This window comes from Varanus komodoensis, unplaced genomic scaffold (genome assembly GCF_004798865.1).
Source record: "Varanus komodoensis strain SLA01 unplaced genomic scaffold, ASM479886v1 scaffold34_1, whole genome shotgun sequence".
Classification (NCBI taxonomy): Eukaryota; Metazoa; Chordata; class Lepidosauria; order Squamata; family Varanidae; genus Varanus; species Varanus komodoensis.
In genome coordinates this window covers 4643662-4662346 of record NW_025335854.1, presented here as the reverse complement: position 1 = coordinate 4662346, position 18685 = coordinate 4643662, and the positions used below count along the sequence as shown (strand labels likewise).

Sequence of the window (18685 nt, the reverse complement as noted above, 5' to 3'; positions counted from 1 at the left end):
CACCCCAAGCAGTCCTTGGCTGGCGTTCAAGTCTACATTCAGCCAGAACAGACTGGGCACACACACATTGGATGTCTCATGTAGCCTGTCAGCTCTTGGTCATGTGAACAGTAAGATGTTCCATTGACAATCACAACTATGCGATGCTTCATTTACCGCACTTCTGAGCCTGAAGCATGGGAAAACGCTCTTCACCACTTGGCAGCTGAGGGAGGTGAGTTGGCTCATCAGAGAACATCTGTGGTAAGTTACTACTTTGGAGTTTGTGCACTGAACCTCTAAATGTCCATAGGTGGGGAGACAAGGAGACCAGAAATACTTGCCTGTCAGTATACTCAAGTATTGGGAGCAGGATCTTTGGGTTGTGATAACTTCTCTTTGTGTTAGGATGAAAGATGTCAAAGCATTTGAGCTTGGAGTCTACTTCTTTTCTGATGCAACCTAGAGCAGTGGAGAGAAAGATGATCTTTAGAAGAGAGTCAGAACTGCAGCAGAGTTCCTACACGAGGATGGGGACAGCTTCCTCTGTGCCTTTTTTGTTGGGTCTCCCATCCTTTCCTTTCATAGATGGTTATGTGAAAGAAAAGTATTGATAGCAACAGTCTAGGAGAAGAAGGTTGGCCATCAGAATCGATGACAGCAAGATTTCAGATATAGTTTTTCCGGTTTTATCAGTGACATGCTTTGTGACAGGAATTCCATGGTAGATGAGACCTTGGTTCTCTCCATGGGTTGTGGACACTTGGAAGGATTTGCTCTGCTCTACTGCTTTAGGAACAATATTTGCTGCTTTTATTTTTAGACATATAATACTTTATTTGCAGAAAGGAAGAAAATCGATACTTTCCAAATATGGTGTGGGAAGAGAGCTCCTGGGTTGACAGAAAGAAGAACAAGGATTTTCCTAGATCAAATCAAGACAGAAACAAAAATGACACAACTGAGGCTGTCTTACTTTGGACACATCATGAGAAGGCAAAACTCCCTGGAGTAGACGGTCATGCTAGCAAAAGGAAGACCAAATATGAGACGGGTGGATTCCATAAAGGAAGCCACAGCCAGGAACATGCAAAAACTCAGCAGGGCTGTCAAGGATCGTATATTTTGGAGGGCTTTCATTCACAGGGTCACCATATGTCAAAGATGACTGGATGGGACAGAACAACCAGCATTGTTGTGAATTGATGGAAGGGGAGCCCAAAATGAAAAATGTTATGTTGACAACTGTTTGGGCTTCTAAAATGGTAGACATCCATTGGACATCCTTTGGACATTTGGACATCCTTCTCCATAATACCAGATACGTGGGTTTTCTGGGCCAGTTCAGATGCTCACACAGGTGGTGGACCTCTTCATTTGCTGGTGGAGTGGGTGCAGGTGTATGATTGTATGAGGTTTGTGCTGTATACAGAAGCCTGTCTCATGGGCATCCTCGATTGAGTCAATTCTTCCCCTTTATTATTATTGCATTCGATTTATAGCCCAGCCTTTTCTTCTCTTGCGAGAAATCCAAGGTGACTTACATGGTGCCATTTTATCTTCATAACAACAACCCTGTGAGGTGGATTCAGCTGAGATTCAGTGATTTGCCCAATGTCACCCAGTAAGTTTCATGAAAGAGTGCGGAGTAGAACATGAATCTCCTAGGTCCCTAGCAGTATTCTTACCACCACACCAAAAGGGATCTACCGATGGTTGTGTGTCCAACTTTAAAAGGGCAGTTCTTCATTTGAAGGGCTGCCCTGTCCAAGAGCAGGAAAGAGTCTTGAAATCAAAGTTAGCATCTCATCAGCAGACTGGGTGATTGGTCATAGTCTAAGATCAGCTCAGGGAGCCAAGGCTCCCTTTAGATGCCAGGAAGCACTTCCTGACAGTCAGGACCCCGAGGGTGTGGAATGGGCTTCCATGGGAGGTCGTTGAGGCCCCATTGGTGTGGGTGTTCAAGGATAGGCTGGACGTCCACATGGTGGGCATGTCGTGAGCGGAGCCGGCTGGTGCCGGAGGTCAGACTAGATGGCCCGGGAGACCCCTTCTGACTCGCTCTGTTTCTCTGTTTCTAAGATGTGATGTGCTGGATTTCTATTTAAGTTGTAGCAATTATTTCTAATTTTGCATTTTTACCAATACATGTGATTCCAATCAGTGCCCTCTTTTCTGGCACTGCATTTCCTCTTTTTAGGAGTGTTGTGCATGCAATGCCCCAAGCTGGAGTCAGGGTACTACTTTGCAGGCTGACATTCCCAGGGTCAGACTCCCTGGTGTCTGCAATTAACGATGGATCCGGAGCGGCGTCCCTGGGAAAGAGAGCCTGAGACCTGGGCAAGAGCTCACTGTGCGCCTCCATTTTCTTAATGAAACTAGTCCCACTCAGCCGTGAGGTCCATTGCATAGCGTTGGGCCAGTCATGGATTCTCAGCCTAACCTACCTCACAGGGTTGTTGTTTGTGAGGCTACAGTGAAGAGGAGGACAACCTTGGCAGCAGCCTTGGCTACCTTGCAAGAGGAAGCAAGGTGGGGTGTAAATATAATGTAATAAGTCAGGGTGGTATTTGCACGTGCTGTGCAAGAAATGTTGGGGGCCACAGAAATGGTGGAATGGCATTGCATGTGGGCCACAAGCCGTGTGGTCCCATGCCGACCAGGGAGTGCTGGTCTAACGGGTTTTGGCTGGCTTGGCAGCCTTAGTAGCCTCAGCACGGGGAAAAGCTTGACTCTGGTTGCAGAGCATAAAGACAGGACTCTGATAGGAAATGAATCTGTCACCCCAGCTCACCTTGATTTTAGGATTCTGCTTGCATATTAAAAGCATGTCTGAACTGGGATTTAAAAAAAAAAACCTCTTTGTGTGCATTTGCAAGAAACACACGAAAAATCTCCACCCCATTTTTTTCTTGCCAGTCTGAGCCAAGCTGACGGTGGGCACTTGCGGGATGCCTGCTCCCCGCTGAAATTATTCCTCTATTAAATAGCACGATATAGGAAGCAGAAGAATTCTCCAGATGCCTTTTGGAGGGCGACTTCCCCACCAAATCATCTCTGCCTCCGAGAGCTCAATTTACTTCCTTCCACTAAAAGAACAGTGCTTGTCCTTTCATTTAACTCCCCCCCCCAAAAAAAAAAAAATCAGGGGTGTGTGCAAAACGAAAATCTACCCAAAGGCAATACTGGGGTCCAAATAAGGGCACTTCCCAATGGTGTGGATCTAAGGGGTTCTGGATCCCCCCTTCGCCCCCCCCAGTGCCTTTTAAACATGCTTGATAAAAGGAAGCAGAAAGCGACCCCCCCTTCCCACAATCTTTCTCCCTTGCACAGCCGAATCACAACCGTGCCTGTGTTTTTATGACTGCATCTGAAAGAGATTTGCCTTGAGTGATTTTGTGGCACTGCCGTGACCCCGAATACCATTTTTAACAAGTCGCCCTAAAAGGGGGCCTCGGAGGCTATGGCGGGGAAGACGGGTGGACCGATGGGATCAGGGGGAGCGGAGCGGGGCGCCCACTCCGCGCTGCCTCCGCAGCCGCGAAGCTCCCCGCGGCAGCCGAACTTTTGAGAGCTCCGCGCCTGCCAAGAAATCCAGAGGCGGCGGCAGGAGCAGCAGCAGCTGCGCGGGGGACATGAATGGGATTCCCTCTCCCTTCCCTCGGTGAGAGGCTGCCAAGCTCTCGCAGACAAGTAGGCTGGGGTGGGGGGAAAGAGCCAGCCACTTGCAAGCGAAAGCTGCCACATTCCCTTGCCTCTCTACCTCCCTGGAGGCGGGATACTTTGGGGAGGGGGACAAGGTCAAGAGAAGGAACGGGACTTCTGGTGCTGGCTTGAAACAAAGCAAGAGCCAATGTTTCCCCCCTCTTTTTAGAGCACCGGACGGGATCCTTTGCGATGCTCCGCGTGGGGGACTGAGCCGAACACATAGTTTAGGGAGCAAGGAAAGGAAGAACATGCGTTCCCACAGTCTCGTCTGCCTGTGGGCTGCGGGATTGTCTGCATCAGTATTTTGGGCTCTCCTGTTTTCTCCTTGCTCTGCGCAAGATGCTGCTGTCGAACTGGAGATGGAAGGCACCGCCGAAGAAATTCCGGAAGGCGCGTCCACCTTGGCGTTCGTGTTTGATGTGACGGGCTCAATGTACGATGACCTGGTGCAGGTGATCGAGGGAGCCTCCAAAATTTTGGAGACCTCTTTGAAGAGACCCAAGAGGCCACTTTACAACTTTGCCCTGGTCCCTTTCCATGATCCAGGTAAGACAATGCTTTCCGGTGCTCCTCAAACGGGTACGGGATGCAGAGCTGGCTAAACACACGCACACAATCACACACACTTGCACAGGTAGATACGGATGCATACAAAATCAGGCAGGTTCAGGATCATCTGGTGACTTTAACTTAACATGGAATGCAATAACAGCACAAATTATTTTTCAGGGTTAAAACTGGAGGGCATTTGGCTCTTTGTGCTTCAGAAAGATTGAAAGGGATGTGATAGGCAAACTTATCTGAGGATAGGTAATTTTGGAATGGCTCGGCAATAAATGGGAATGTATCACACCCATCACTTTGGAAGTAAAGACATTGCAAATTTACCTTCCCCAAAGTGTTCACTGGAAAAAGGCACACCCAAAGTTTCGCAGGAGTCTTTACTTACCTAATGAATGACTTTCTCACAGGCTCCCAGCATGCTGGTGTGCCTGGATGGACAGATGCCTTGGAAATGATGGCTACAGAAGCCTGGAACACAACACCTTCTGTTAAATATTTGCTGCTCTATTTTCCCAGCATTTTCAGATGCAGCAAATTGTGACCCTCAAGTGGTGTATTTTGGAATACCTGTCCATCACAAGGAGGTGGAGAATGCACCCTATTCATAACAATCAGAGGTGGTCATGGATTACATTGAATATATAAATTTGTACTCCCCATTTTCAATCAACATTTCTAGAGTTTTATTCTAAACTGGTACTTTTCTCAAGCTGTAAGCTGGACACATTTGCCTGCACAAAAGCTAGTCGCAACAAAGGATGCTGTGGGGTAATGCTTTGCATTTTCCCAAAGCATGACCTTTGACACTCCTCCCAAAATTGTATGCTGCTTTGTTTCATTTCTCAGTAAAGTTTTCTGCAATACGATACAGGTTTTATTGCTGTCAGCTTCAGTGTTGTTTTTCCTCCTCATTTTCCTGCCTGCATTCCTCATTCCTTCGTCTGTTTATATACATATTCTTCTTGCTTCCTCTCCCACTCCTCAGCATCTGTTTTCTATCCCCTTTCCAAAACCTTCTCCTCTTCCATTGTCAAATGACTCTAGGTCACCCCCAAAGGAAATAGAAAAATTGAAAGCTTGGGCAAGGGGCATCTGGCGGTGGAACTCCAGAGATAAGTTAAAACTGACCCCTGACAAGTCTGTTTAAAAATTCAGCATTCCTGCTGTCCATTTCACCTGAGAAGCACTGGAATGCCAACATCTGGAATTCAGTTGCATTGGGGGGGGGGCTGATAAATCCAGTTGTTTCCAGCTCTTGCTGCGCTGGTTTGCCTTTAAGGAAAAGGCAGAATACTTATCAGGACTGGTAAGATAACAAGAGTGATTGTTAGTGGTGACATATTGCAAATACTTTCCATTTTAGTCAATTAAAAAAAGCATGTTTTCCCCAAGAGTGTTGCAAAGCCATTACTTGCCGTAGCAAGCATGCTACAAAGGGGAGTGGGAAATGCATGTTCTGTCTGCTGTTGCAAGGCACCAGAATATTCAAGAGGGAGAAATTACCCTTGTGGTATGGTACATACCAGCAGAGGGCCTGAACTGCAGAAGACTGAAACTCCTTTGTGTAGCTTTGAACTAGCAAGCGATTTCAAAGCCAGTTGCCTTTTCCTCCATCTGTGGTTGCTTGCCAACCAGCTGGAGAAGGTTTAGTTGATTGGTCATCAGCCTTTTAACTGAACAGCAGAGAATATGTAGATATATTTGCACATCACCTGAAGCGTTGCAGTACATGCCTTTTTGAGGCACTGACGTATGCTAACAAACTGTTGAAAGTGCAAAAGGTAACACTCACAGTCACAAGCAAGAGCCATCATGAATGTGGTTTTTTCCAGAAATAAAGTGTGGGCTTCGTACTCAACCCCTTCTAGTTGGTGAACGCCATTGAATGGCCTGAGATAGCGAAGGTGCTTTGTGTGACCAGGGTGTGGAGAACTGTGGTCAACTGACCATCCGTTCTACACCGATGCTTCTTGCGGGATTTAGGCCTTATGATGAGCAATCTTCCAATCTTATCTGTGTCAGGTATTGCGGGGGCTGAACCGGATACTGGGGTGGGAATGTGTTCTATGTTCCAGGGGACAATTCTCTGTCTGAAGGCATCCTCTATTTATAGTCACAATTTGTTTTGAAACCCAATAATTGGAAGTAGGACAGGGAGGGATCCCAAAGCTGCCCAGAAATAGTTGGCACCTAGATAACAGACTAAGTGGGCAGGCAAGTTTCCTGATTAGAATTTCCTCACTATGGTGAGATGTATTTTGATCATCTTTAATTATAACCAGTATGTCTAAATTTGATCTTTAATATAAAGTACTTTGAACTCATACCCATCTGTGTCCTCTTTCCCTCCTTTTTGGGAGGGTGCATAAACTCTCTTTTTTTTGGGGGGGGTGATGTTTAAGTTCATGCCCTCCCCTACATGAACCCAAGGTCCTTAGACTGGAATTTAGCCCACAGGAGCCTGGAACTAAAACAGTGTAAGCTTTAGGGCTAACTTTAGGTACAACAGGGACTTGGGTTGGGCCCACCTGGGAATCTGAGGAACTGCTATGGGGCAGTGCTACAAAATGGCTCCCTAGCCCCATCATGGCTGCTATGAGGGGTGGCTAGTCCAAAGAGCAGGGAGATGAGAGAACTATTGAAGGGCGAGGGGGCAGGGAGGAAAAATGGCATGGCAAAGACAAGCAGGAGCAAGTTAGCATCAAGGAGGGGACGGAACCAGTGAGGAAAAGGGCTGGAGAAGCTAAATAGTGAGGTCAAAGGCTGGAAGCTGAGAGCAGCAGTGGGCTAACGGTGAAAGGGAGAGGGAGAGAAAAAGCCAGGCTGCCTATAATTGGTAGAAAGCTGCAAAAGGGCACCCAGTCCAGCCGTGGTCAGTGTAGCTTCCTTGGTTGGTGGCCATGCAACCCTGCCTTTCTTTACATCTACAGGCTGGTGTGGTGTTGGAAGGAATGGACCAGAGAGGCATGGGTTAACATTCCTGCTCAGGCATAAAACTCAGGGGCTCCCATCTTTGCTTTTTCCCTTCCTCTTCTTATCCCCTCCCTCCTTTCTCTTCCTTATTAAGGGTTAGGAGGTATTTGCCCTCCTCCTCCTCCTGTTCTGATCATGATTTTATTTCTGTACTGCCCTATAGCTGACTGTAATGCCAAATGCCACTTTCATTACACTGTAAACCAGATCTGCACATTTGCTTCTAATCATGATCATCACTATGAATGTGATTAAAAAAAAATCATTCCTGTTAAGGGACTCATGGGCTGGTAGGTGTTACCTAAGGACAAAGACATTCCTTGCAACATATTCCTGTCCTAAGGCAAATTTAAAGGAACTGGGGAAGGGAAACTTTGCATCCAGACAAAAGCTCAGAGATCAAAGCCTGCTGTTGCTTGTTTGGTTTCTGCATTGCTTTCTGACCTCCCATTAATTAGCTCACACACATCAGTGGGAGGAAGAGCAGCGGGAGAGGACAGGAAAGCACTGCCCAGCTGAGCGCTCCAGAGCCCTCTCCAGTTAGCTCAGAGCCTCGCAGCCTGTGGGCCACCTTCTGTTGTTGGTGTCTTCCTGGAAACGGCTTAGAACCAGGGTCTGTCTGGAGAAGGAAGGGAAAGTGAATCTCCCCAAAGTTACGTGATCTTTCCTTGACTGGATCCAAGCAAATGGCTTTGATTGGTGTCCCTGTTCCCAGAGAGAGGGCCTTTGGAGAAAGACTCAGAAGTAGCCCGATTGCATGATTTCATGATTTCAGTGAGATCATAGAGAGCTGGCCTAGTGGTGAGAGTGCTGGAGATGGATCTGGGAGGTCCAGGATCTAGTCCCTGCTCAGCTGTGGAGCTCACGGAGTGACTGTGGGCCAGTTAAGACCTCTCAGCCTAACCTACCTTGCAGGGTTGGTGTTTTGAGGATTAAATGGGTTGGAAGAGGATGATGCAAGATGCCTTGATTTCCTTAAACAGGAAGAAAGGAGGGATATAAATGTAAAATAAAAGCAGCATTAAATAGTTCTTTCTGGTTTGGTAAGAAATAAAATAGTTCATCATGCGGATACCTATTGTACCTAATCAAATATGAAATATTAATCAGATTGTAAAAACAAGAGTTGTTTAAAAGGCCCAGGTGAATAAATGGGATCGACCAGGGAGGGAAAAACCAGTGATTCCCAGGCTCACTTCAATTCTCTGAAAATAATCTCTAAGCTCATTTTGGTTCATGCCTTTCGATATCTTTTTTAGCTTATTCAGACAAGAAAACTGCATTTTTAAACACAATAACAAATTCAGGAATTTGGAAAAGCTTGCATTCAGGATTGCTGGCACGGTTGGTGACTAGATGAAATTGACATACATCCCTAGACATGAAAATGACCACAAAGGTATAACCAGGTGAGAGTTTCTCAGGAAGTATTCCAAAGCTGCCATCCAGAAGGCCTTCTCCCCAGTTTCCACCCATCCCGCCATCATTTGAAGGCAAGACGGAAGTATGGCCTTGGAAGGAGACCTTGAGATTTGGGTAGACAACCAGGGGAGAAATCAATCTTTCAAAGAACCTGGATTCAGGCATCCAAAATACTGATTTGAAGAGGAAGCTTGGTCTTTACATGGAGACATGTTGATGTTCATCCATCGTTTCGATGTGGACCTTGACATCTAACAGGTTGAGAGTTGTCCATGGTGTGTCCGCAGGTGGCTGGTAAGGCCGATACGGGCACGGAGTGTTCTGCCACATGTCAGGCAGACATGTGTGGGCACCACTGTTGCAACATTTGCAACTCTGGCTCTACAGAGTGCTCTCTTCTCTTGTGCTACGGTTGTCCTTCTGGCTTCAGAAGTTTGGCAGCCTTGGTGGATCAGCGTGCGCCATGTCGATCGGTCTTGTGCCAGGGTCTTGCAGGAGGTGGTGTCAATAACCAAGGACTTGAGAGAGGCTTTCAGCGTGTCTTTGTATCGCTTCTTTTGTCCCCCTGCGATCACTTTCCTTGAGACAGCTCACCATAGAAATGCTGTTCAGGGATGTGGTGGTCTGGCATCCTTGCAACATGGCCTGCCCAGGGTGTCTGGACTTTCATCAGCAGGGTGTGAACTGATGGCAGGCCTGCTCTGGAGAGGACCTCTGTGTCTGGCACCTTGTCCTGCCACCTGCCACATGGAGCTGTCCTGCCAGGCTCCTGGAACATGGAGCTTTCTTGGACTTCTTGTGCTACCTAACAGCTGATGCCCTGGGAAGATGCTGTAAAGCCTTACAAAACCTGGGGACTGCAGTACCTGTTGGAACACCTGTTCCAACCATGACCTTCTTCATCACTGCGCTCAAACCCTGGTGCCTTCCTCTGAGCGCCAACTCGGAGGGGGGCTCAGAGGGTGGCAACAAGGGGGAGAGCCTTCACTCTGGTGGCCTCCCATCTATGGAACAACCTCCCCAGTGCATCCAGCACGGTGCCAAACTTGTCATCTTCTGGGCACCAGGTTAAGACAGCCTTTTATGCTGTGGCCTTTAAAAATCTACTTAGCAGCCCAGGGGCTTGAGCAGATTACCCATTCTGGGGGTTCCTCTTTTTGCAGGGTCAATTTTACTGTATGTTTTAGTGGCTTGGTATTTGTTTTAATGCTGCTTTTGTTTTCTGAGACTTGCATTGTATTTGATGGTTCTGTTTTTGTGCATTGTTGCAAACTTCTGGAGAGCATCAGCTATGGGGCAGTTTAGAAATGAAATGAAATGAAATGAATTAATTAATGGATGATGATGATGTCACTCTGGGTAGTGTATATGTGCTCTTAAGAGCGGGGAAACTTAGCACTGTGGTAGCAAAGAGACCGAGGGGTTTAGTTTGGGATCCAGGTTGAGTTACCAGAGTCCCTGGTGCAAGATTCAGACACAGACCTCATCCTCTGGAGCAAAGAAGGTAAGAAAGAAATGAGCACACATTCGTGGAAGGAATGCAGCATGGAGAATGTTGGGGTGCAGGGAGACTTTTAGCCCCAGTGGGGTGGATAAAGCACTTGGACGTCGACTGGCATGCATTTTCCAGTCAAGGGTTTGGTATTGGCAATCTTGCCGTGTTTTGGTTTTGAAGGAGACGCATTCAGGAGAGGGGATATTGGGAACACATGTTTTTGGAGCCTGAATCGTAAAAGTCTGTCATGGTGGAAGGAGGGCCTTGGTGTTACAGGACCCTGCTCAGCACGCTCTGGTAATTGGCAATATCTGTTACCAGACTCAGCATAGGCTGAGGCTCTGCACTTTCTCCCTTTAATTTGGTCTGACTCTTCTGCGGTGCTGCTCACGGAAGAGGATGCGTCTTATCCCAAGCTTACGATCCAGTGGAAGGTTAACTGACAGCTGGTGGAAGGGGCTGGAATTTCCTGTTTAGATATATTGCTGTTTAATTCAGTTGGTTATGTCGCGTCTCCTTTTCACAGATCAGACCTTGATGCTCTGCTGGCTTAGTTATTTGATAAGTTCTCCTTCTTGTCCATTGTTCACCCAGCCTCTGGATTTTGTAAGAGGAGGAGACCTTTAGTGGAGTGTCTGTCTCCTTTCAGAAGGAGCCAGAATCTTTTGAGGGCTCTCTCTTTCTCCCACTACTCCTTAAAAGAAAAGCACTCTTTAGAAGCTGCCATCCCAAGCAAAGTTGCCGGGGGAGGGGAAAGGAAGCATAACTTCACCCTTTCCCAACCAGTTCCATCCATCCTTCATCCTTTCCCCACCGTCACTCAGCTCCAGGCTGCTTTGGCAGATTGTGTTGGTCAGTGCGGATACTTTCAGGTCTTCCTCTTCTTGCAATCTTGCATGGAATCAGAATTGGTATTTTAAAAAAGATGGTGCTAAAATCAGTGTCAGTCAGAAGGAGTCCAAGGATGAAAGCAGGAATGAATGACATGTTAAGGGTTCCTGCAATGTGCTGTTTGGGGGGCTGTCTTTGAAAATGGTCTGGAAACTTCACTAGATCCAGAATAGGACAGCCAGATTGTTAATGGGGATGGGCTCATGAGAACAAACGACCCCATCTCTCTTCCAGCTGCGCTGGCTGCCAGTTGAACTCTGGACCTGATTCAAGGCACTGGCACGAACATTCAAAGCCTTCAACAACTTGGCGCCAGGTTACCTTGTTCCATAAGTAGCTACCTGGGTCCTGAGGTCATCTTTGGGGGTCCAGGATCCCCCTCCAAAGGAAGTGAGGCAGGTGGCTCCCAGGAGGAGGGCCTTTTTGGTTGTGGCTCCCTGGCTGTAGAATGAGCTCCCCAAAGCGGTGCACCTGGCACCTACTGTGTAATCTTTTCAGCACCAGGTGAAAACAGCATTTTAGCAGTTTAGCTTGCAGATTCCTCACTCATCCCTACGGCAAGTGTCCGGCTGTCCATGGAATAGCACTGGAAAAGGGCACCAAAAAAGGTGACCCAGAAGGGGAATGGTACCGCATCACCCCTTGGCCATGAAATTCTCTTCATGTGAAGTGTTGAACTTCTAGTTCCCAGGGTCCTTCACCTTTTCAACACCTCCCCAAGTTTACAGGGAGGTATTCACTTTTGGGAGCTTATGGAAGCTGCATAAATTTCCTCTGCATTTACTTCCCAGTCTGCCAGTTGGTGTGAATTGCCCCTTCATTTACTTCCCAGCCATTTAGCTTTCATATATTTCTGTAGGCTTTTCAAAAAGAATGGCAGGGACCACAGGAGTATGTGTCCTGAAAAGGAACTGCCTAAAGGAAGGGAAATACATCCCCTTTCCTGAGTAGCTGGAGACTTGACAAAGTATTAAAAGGGAGGAGGGCTCAGACAGCTGTCAATTTAGCCATTAAAACTGAGAAAATTGCATTGCTAAGTGGGTGATAGTGTTGCCACTCATTCTCAGTGCATGTGCTTTCCCTCTGTTTACTGGTGCTTTTCAGTTGACAGCTAGGTAAATGATAGCCGGCCACAGTACACAGGTCTTGCCTTGTCCTCGCTTTGACAGCTGAAACTGACAAAAAATTGACAAGGCAAGAGTACAAATATCGTACATGTGTGAGTGTGCACTTGAGCAAGAGCGAAAATTTTTAAAAAGTGTAATTTTCCAGAGGAGAAAAATGAATTAAGCTGTGTTGTTCCAGTGGTGCTTTTCTGAGGCTCTGAAAAACAAACAAACAAGCAAGCAAAAAATAAAAAGGACTGAACAAAAATGGGTAGCAGCAAGAGCAGGGAGGGCGGACAAGAGGGATATGAAGGACACTGGGATATGTACCAGAGTTGGCTGGAAGACTGAGGGGGAGACCAACTCATAGTGAGCAACATGGTCCGTCTGGGGTGCTCTGAGAGGGTGAGCAAACCACAGGCCCGTCATGGATTACTGCTACAGCACATGGCAATGGAACCAGTGAGCTAAGGAGGTTGTGGGCTCTCCCACATTGGAAACTTTCAGGTGGCCCCTGGACAGCCACCTGTCAGGAATGCTTTAAGTTGGAGTCCTGCAATAGGCAGGGAACTGGACTGAATGGCCGTCCAACTCTACCATTCTGTGATTTTCTGATTTGCTAGCTAGATGGAGTCACTGCAGCAGCCAGTGTGAGCTTAGGTGGATTCCGGGGGATGGTGGAGGACAGGAGAGCCTGGAGGAATATTGTCCATGGGGTTGTCATGGGTCAGACGCAACTTTGTGACTAACATAAATAAGGCTTCTGCAGACTTGCTCAGAAAGTTGCATCTTCTGCAACTACCAGTGGTTGAAAAATTAACTCTGGTTATGAATGTATTCTAGGTTGAGGCCAAATCTACCCTTGTTTCCTGCTTCCTGTGCTGATCACATCTTCCAACAAGCAGTCTTCAGACTCTGCTGTATACCAAAGAGTGTAACTGTTTCACCCACCTACTCCAAAGGTTTTACCTGCCTCTCCTACAATTACTCAGTAGTCTGAATTCAGACCGATCTTTCTCTGGGTTCAGCTAGCCTTCATCCCTGGGCTTGTATTATGGGACTAAATAAACCCCACCACCCTGGACATCCTTAATGCCACATGGAATGCATTTGTCATTCAATCCTCTATGAATGGCTTGCGTATTGCAGTCCCTTTGACAGATGCTGCTTTTAACTGCATGTCTCTTTAAGAGCACCTCTTTGTTCATGCAAACCGGTGCTGGCAAGCTTCCAGGAGGTTGTCTGAAAGCTGAGCCAAAGCAAAGGAATACGCTTAAACAGCCCACTGAGTGCCAAGCTACACGTTCAGCTCTTGTAGGTATAGCTGACCTGCTAGTTTTCTTTACTCCAGTGTAAACTGCACGTGGTCCTGATTTGGATTGGACCAGTGTGCCCTGGAAGGGAGGGATTTAATGTCTTGTCTCCTTTTTCCAGCATGGAGACTTTCTTTTCTTAAATCCACTCCCTGCTGCAGGAGGGTAGAATTTTTGAAAAGAACCGATTGGAGAAAGGTTCGACCAGTGTGCTACAGGGCCACTCTCATTTACACTGGAGTAAAGAAAAATCGGCTTAGCAACACCTTTGCCGCAAGCTGAGCAGCCAGCTTGGCTTTGCCCAGGCTGTTCAAGGAGGTGAGAGGCAAAAGAAGAGGATACAAACATTGTCCCATCTGACGATACTAATAAATAGGCATATGCAGATCGAGAGAACAAGTATCAACATTGAAATCGAAGTACCATCCTTTGCACCCTAGTGGGGTCACTGTGGCCGGGTGACTTGTGCCTCCACTGTCCAGGTGACGATGGTCCTTGCTCTCCCTTCCTACGGGTCTTCCTCTTTGAATTGGACTGCACAGGTCTCCAGCTGTGAGATGAATAGGAATGGCCAAGCTCCGGGTATGTGGTTGCCTCGTTTGTGTGGTCCAACCTTTGTGCATGAAGCTGGTTGAGTGGAAAGCAAAGCTTATGGGTCAGAAAAACGTAGAGTCCTAGAAAGTGGCGGGACTCAACGCTCCCCCTTCTTTTAATTTGGCCTTGCCTGGGGGAGTTCCTCCACAACTGGAATGCTGCCATACGGTTCAAATTAGATGCTCGATGAGGCAGGGTTAAAATGTAAGCAGGAAGCCCATTGTAATTTTCATGCCTCGGACACTAGTCCATTTTCATGAGCCGTGGTTTTAAAATGTCTCTGGGGAAGCTGAATATCACTGAAACATTTCCTGAGTTCGCTTTAGCTGCACAATGGTATGCCGAATATTGTTTTTGCAAAAGAGCTCTGTTCTTTTTAATGGTCAGCTAAGCTGTAGAGCAGCTTATTCCACTGACCCAGGTTTTGCAGTCTTAATTGTTTTGGAAAAGAAGTCATTTGGGGAGAATGCATCATTCTTGCTTTGCAGCACCAAATAGAGCGAAAAGCTCTGTTTTAAAACCGATTCCAAGCTTTAAAGGGATGGTTTGCACATGCTCAGCTCAGTTTCTCACCGCTTTCTTACTTGACCCTTGGTGACGCAAGTGGGCTGCACTCCACAGAAAAACTTTGACCGGATGGTTCAGAGCGTAAAACAAGCCAGTGGGTTGTTGAGAAAGCCAGCAAAGGTGAGCAACACTGCTACATCTCGCACACCAACTCCCTCCACAATAAACAGCCTAGAAAAGACGTGCCACTGGATTTCTTAATACCATGAAATCTGAACCTGGTCTCTGAGTTGTTGGGAGAATTCTGGGCTTGGGCATCATGGTAAACCATCCTGCTGGGTTTTCTCTGCATCTTGCTTGTGGAACAGTTTGGCAAACTGGCAACCCTTTAAAGAGGGGACAGCCTCTTTTTCAGATCAGTGGCTGCTGCCATAAAGTCAAGTGGCTTATAGTGGACATAGTTCCGAGCGATGCCAAGCCTCATGGGTCAGGGTGGGGGTCCTTCTGCGCCATCTCTTTGATGAGATTGGAAACGGTGGGGCCGGGAGCGCATCTCCAGGTATTTGTCTTTGATCTTGCTCTGCTGTCTAATGGCCCTTGCGCAACCTTTGGCTTTCGATGGCCAGCCGCAACATTTAATTCCCTCCCTCCTTGAGTTATTGCAGTGCCACCGTCATTGCAAGCTGTGCCGCAGTTATTCTTTCCCTCCACTGCCTCTCCTCCAGGGCTGGACCTCATTCTATAAACGTAAAAAGTGACCTCCCTTTGGTCTAGGGAGCATATATTCAAAATAATCTTAGGAGCTATAGAAAGCAAAATACTCTTTGCAGCCATCGGAACTGCTGCTAACTCTTCCCTCTTACTCTGTTTTTCTTACTCCCTCACTCCTAGGCCTTGAGTCAGTCCTCAAGTTACAGAGAGGATGGTGGTGATTTCTGAGTGGGACCATTTTAGGCTTCCACCAACTATAGGATGTTTTCTTTACTGAGGCCTGCCTGGTTTGATGCCCTGATTTGTCGTCCTTTGGGTACCAAGTGAAGAGAGCCCTTGCACTGAAAATATCCAAGCTGAAGGTGGTGCCCATGCCTGGTGTATTTTTAGCAGGACTCTTTTGCATTAAACATTGTTTAGCTGCTTATTTTTTTAAAAAGCAAGTAGTTATTCGAGGGCTTGCTATAGACCCATTTTAGTGCTTTGTTTCCTTTTCAGACTGCAGTCCTGATTCAGAGAGTTTTGATTATTGGGTGGTATGGAAGGTAAATCAACAACGAATGGTGCCATTCTATGGAACTCCTGATATGGGTTCTGGGACCAAGGATTCTCCAGGCTCCCAGGTCCAAGGTTGGTGTTGGGATTCCAGAGGCCCTGCTCCCCTTGCAGGTGCTGAAGAAAGAGCCATGCCGGCCACCTCTCTGAGATTCCAACTGGGTCTCAGAGAGGGCTTGGCGGGGTTGCCGGAGAGCAAAGGAGGCGGGACGGTCCGGGCTTGGAGCTTCTGCTGCTTCCCGCTGGAGGCTCCATCTTCTTCCATCTCCCTCCTCAGTGCATGCCTTGCATGTGACTCTGAATTCACAAACGGGTGTGCAGTGAGGGCAGGGGGCACAGGACTGAGCCTGAAACCCAGAAGTAGCATGGCAGAAGAAACAGCTGCGTGGAAGCAATTTGAAGGACTAGCTTTCTACATCTGGGGGCGGGGGTGGGGGCGGGATTTGACCTGGGAGGGACATTATTAAATATCAGCTTTTTTCCTTTTTTAAAGACGGAGGTCTGAAGCCAGGGGTGGTTGATCCTGCTCTCTCCTTCCTAATCTGGGACAGACACATTCTGCTCAACTTGGAGTTGCCAGTTGTGGGATAGTCTAATGGCTTATCCTCACCTCCCTCCTCCTCCTCCTCCTCCAGCTCCCTCTTCTTCCTCATGGTTGTTACCTGGTCAATCAAGTTCACCTTCAAAGGAAGTGCAGGCATGGAAGGTCGAGAGAATTGCTGTGGCAATGCTGCTTCTTCCAACTGGAAGGCCAGTTTGGAGGAAGAGAGCTTCTTTCTTGCCCCGCTACTTCTGAACACTCCACTAAACCACTGGCCAATTAGAGTTTTGTCATTAACACAAGGTGTTAATTCACATGGCAAGAAGGTACGATTTGCATTGAGGATGGCTGCATGACACTAAAGGGAAAAGCTGTGGATTTTGTTTGTTTGCTTATTAATTAATTTAATTTAATTTAATTTCTAGCATGCCTTTCCTCCAAGGAGCTCAAGGTAGCATGCAGATTTAGTCAAAATGTGGAGACCTCTAGAAATTAGAGAGTGAACACCAGAAATAACAGTTTTCCCCAGTCTTTTCTTTCATGGCACCTTAGTTAAGCAATTTCTTTGACTTTGCAGTTGTTACTCCATATAGCACCTAGACAACAAAGTTACACCCCATCCCAGTGGCATAATGTCCTTTATACTTTGTTTGGTTGTAGTTACAAGGCTGAGCATAGCTACATTTCTTTGGGCCTTTCTTATGTGTGTCCAGTTTTTGTCTGTTAAAAATGTGTGCATTTAAAATATGGAGTGTTTATGTTCGGGGTTTATTGGCCAGATAGAATTTACTTTCGTCATGTTTCAAAGTAACTTTCTAGCTGCAGTTGGGAAGAAAAATAGCAAGGGGAATTGCACCTTGGATGCATCAAAGTGAAATATTTCCTTGGGTTGATTGTTTTAAGGAAAGGGCTAGGGGATGGACCCTCCTCAATAGCTGCGAGGGCCCAAGGGGGTGATGCATTATGCAGAACTTGCTCATGTTGCAGGATGCATTCACTTAACATGTGCAAGGAACATCTGGAGTCTCACCCATAAGTGTTTTCTTAGCCGTGGTGGGTTATTTGTAATATTAGTATTGGCATTGATCTTGTGCCTGGAGGCTCCATCCACAGTGAAGAACTTTTCTTTCTGTTTGGTATTTCGCATGCACAGCGATGAGGCAATGGATGGCTTGTGGTGTGGGTGACATTCGGGGCAAATGTGCGCATTCGCATGCACGAGCCCTTAATAGCCTGATGTGGATTTGACAGTGTATTGAAGTGATAAAATATGCTATAACTAATTTCATTTCCTCATTGCTTCTCAAGTAAGAAACACAAAGCATCTTTTCATTTGCACTGGGGAGATATTCAGGCCGATTAAGATGGAGAAGAAAGGTTGCTAGAAGCCTGTGCATTATTGCATTGGAAGAGGTGGTAGAACAGAAGAGCAAACAGGGGGATTATTTTCATAACAACTGGACCGTGTGGCTGCCAGAATCAGAACCACGTGTAGGCAAATGGATGCTTTTCTCTAAATTCAGTGGCTTTCTCTCAGTGGACAATATGTGGTTATTCTGAAGCCTTCTCATCTGTGGGGCTCCATTTATGGAATGGCTTTCCTAAAGAGACTTAACTGCCCCCCCCCATATTATTATCTTTTGGTCCCACACAAAGACCTTTTCTCCCTGGCTTTCTCCACAATTTCTCCTATGTTCTTAGAGACTTAGTTGTTAGATCTTTTTGGCTGTTCTGATATATCCTGCTATTGTGCATTGAATTGCATTATTTCAATCATTTGTAAACTGCCCAAAGAAACTTTGTTATTTGGAAGACCCAAATACATTGAATACGGAATTGTTTTCTGTCATTCTCAGGGACTTTAAAGTAGGGGTCTCAAACTCAACTTACCTGGGGGCCGCTGGAAGTAGAGTCTGGGTGAGGCTGGGCCGCATCCAGTATTCTACCACCGCGGTGGTGCTGGTCCACTCATCCCGTGGCCGGCCCGGGCACCGCCGGCGCTTTGGAAGCCGCAGGGCCCCTGCCCTGTGCCCCGCCCGTCCCGGCAATTGGCCCGCGGGCCACGCGTTTGAGACTCCTGCTTTAAAGTGTTCCCCAGCTCTGTGCATCTGTTCAGCTAATGGGGTAATGTCAGTGTGCAATACAGCAGTAGCATCAGGCGTATCTACTTCTGGCTCCCATGTTGTTGTTTATATGCTTTGGAATTCCCAGCTGCACAAAAAGCTGCAATCACTGAGGTGGGACATGGTATCCCTCTATAAGTACCTCAAAGGCTGTCACAAAGAGGAAGGGCATGATATCTTCTTGCTTATACCAGAGTATAGGA

At 47.0% G+C, this 18685-nt stretch overlaps 1 protein-coding gene across 1 annotated transcript in view; it reads left to right on the top strand.

Annotated features, from left to right (window-relative positions):
• Positions 1–3773: 3773 nt before the first annotated feature.
• The window catches only part of HMCN1 (hemicentin 1), a 229012-nt gene continuing 214100 nt past the window's right edge, over positions 3774–18685 (top strand). Inside the window, exon 1 of the mRNA XM_044439180.1 lies at positions 3774–4233. Within this exon, the coding sequence (XP_044295115.1) occupies positions 3936–4233 (298 nt within the window). The 5' untranslated portion in view covers positions 3774–3935. The remainder of the gene's footprint in view (positions 4234–18685) is intronic.